This window comes from Octopus bimaculoides, chromosome 3 (genome assembly GCF_001194135.2).
Source record: "Octopus bimaculoides isolate UCB-OBI-ISO-001 chromosome 3, ASM119413v2, whole genome shotgun sequence".
In the NCBI taxonomy this organism is placed as follows: domain Eukaryota; kingdom Metazoa; phylum Mollusca; class Cephalopoda; order Octopoda; family Octopodidae; genus Octopus; species Octopus bimaculoides.
Window position 1 is genome coordinate 139013208 of NC_068983.1, and position 1985 is coordinate 139015192.

General features: G+C 35.6%; 1 protein-coding gene across 1 annotated transcript in view; it reads right to left on the reverse strand.

The window, feature by feature from the left end:
* Nucleotides 1–7: 7 nt before the first annotated feature.
* The window catches only part of LOC106874782 (CCN family member 1), a 463637-nt gene continuing 461659 nt past the window's right edge, over nt 8–1985 (reverse strand). Inside the window, exon 7 of the mRNA XM_052966586.1 lies at nt 8–448. Coding sequence (XP_052822546.1) covers nt 188–448 — 261 coding nt within the window. The 3' untranslated portion in view covers nt 8–187. The remainder of the gene's footprint in view (nt 449–1985) is intronic.

Consider the following 1985-nt stretch of genomic DNA (forward strand, 5'->3'; position numbering starts at 1 on the left):
TATATATATATATATATATATATATATATATATTTTGGTGCATCATCATTATATATGCGATTGCATGTATGAATGCATGAAATATTATCTGCCTGTGTATGTTCCTCCAACAGAGGTTTTGTTATATATATTTTCTCCGCCACCATCTATAAAATATTCTTCTCTATCGATCTCTTTGAATGTTTGGTTATGAATCAATAATTTTATTTGCGTAACATTTATGTCCACATTGGCATTTTTTAATCCACATGAACGATAGGAACACGCGTTCGCGTTTGGAGCATTCAAATTCAATCGTCCGATGACGTGTTATTTGTGGATAACAACAACGGTTTACTTTACAGTTTGAACAGAACTTCAGGCGGTGTTCCTTCACGCTGCGGCAGTCTTGAAATACGATGCGGTATTTTTCGTGAGCCTTTGCTGTCGGTGTGCATTTTTTGTGTTTCTGAAAAGACAGAAGTAAAAAGAGGTAATTATTATATCAATAAATTAATACATATATGGCTAATACAACATTTTCCTGCATACGCTGGAGCCTTTATTGTTTCGATCGACTCCCTATGCTAGATGCATTAATTTGCTTACATTTCATTCTCACACACATACACACGCACACACAAACATGCACATATACAGGGATTGAATAAACGAATGGCACACTCCGTCCGCTCCCTGACAAAGTAGCTCCATAAGTAGCTCCATATTGCTCAACTGGCCGGTCTGAAATGAAAATATATCTCTACACTCCTTCGTGGGGCATAAAGTCACATATAGTAAATGTAATGAATTCCACAGCGGAAGAAACATTACAGAGGTACGCATACGGATTAGGTAACACTGGTGAAAAAATAATTTAATCCTTAAATTTGTTGGATACAGACTCTATTTGGAAGATATGACAAATTCATCTTTGACGCATGAAGGTATGTTGTCTGCCCCACTTTCTTTTTACTGTACATGTACAGATTACGTATTGTCACTGCTTAAGAACAGTCACATCTAATACAGCTGTAACTGTTCTTCATTCTTTCCTAAATTTCAGAAACCAAACATCCTTGAAGACCCTCCAATGTTAAGTCATTGTCCAGTTTGCTCATTAAGTTCCGTCAATGTCAGCATAACAGATATACATATAATACCCGCATCAAGAAAAATATGCTGTATTCTATCACATCCTAAATGCAAATAGCACATATGTAGAATACACAACATTTCTACAGATGCTATAGCTGCCATTAGTGAGAATATTTTCTAATGAATGCAAACTGTCAACATCGCGACTACTGCATCACAGTGAATGACTCTCCTCTTCAGAGCCACAAAAAATTCACTTGACTAAAATTTCCTTGCCGTATACAAAGCTTGTGTAACTAACATTGAAACACTGCTTTCAGATCTGGTCCAAGAATGACACTACACTCATTCAGTCAAAAGAAATCCATTTAACGTGATCAATGCAAAATGTCTTAGGAAAAGGCTTAAATCTCAGTCTTACAGACGTGCATACTCTCTTCATTTTTTTTTACCAGCAATAATGAGTTCTCTACTCCTCAAAACTTGCGGCTGTCGACCACTTCTACGAAACTAATCTCCTCTATCCCTTCACCTTATCCAAATCATATTCACGTCCTATTTCAAGCTCTAACACCTAATCACAGTCCTTCATCTACAAGTAAAATTTTCCGTAGCCATCATTTCGATTCTGTTTACAGAATGTTAACCGAATTTTGCACGTGCATTCACATCTATTTGAATAAACTATGGATGATCTATTGAATACAAGTGTTGCTAAATACAGTGAAATTAGGGTTAAATACATTCTGAAAGGAACACAAGTGTGAGTAGGTCCCTTTTCCTTGATCTTTGAGAATGTTTTACAGCTGCAGAACAAATATTTTAAAAGTGCACATACTTGAAATTCATACATACATACATACATACATACATACATACATACATGCATACATACATAATACATATAT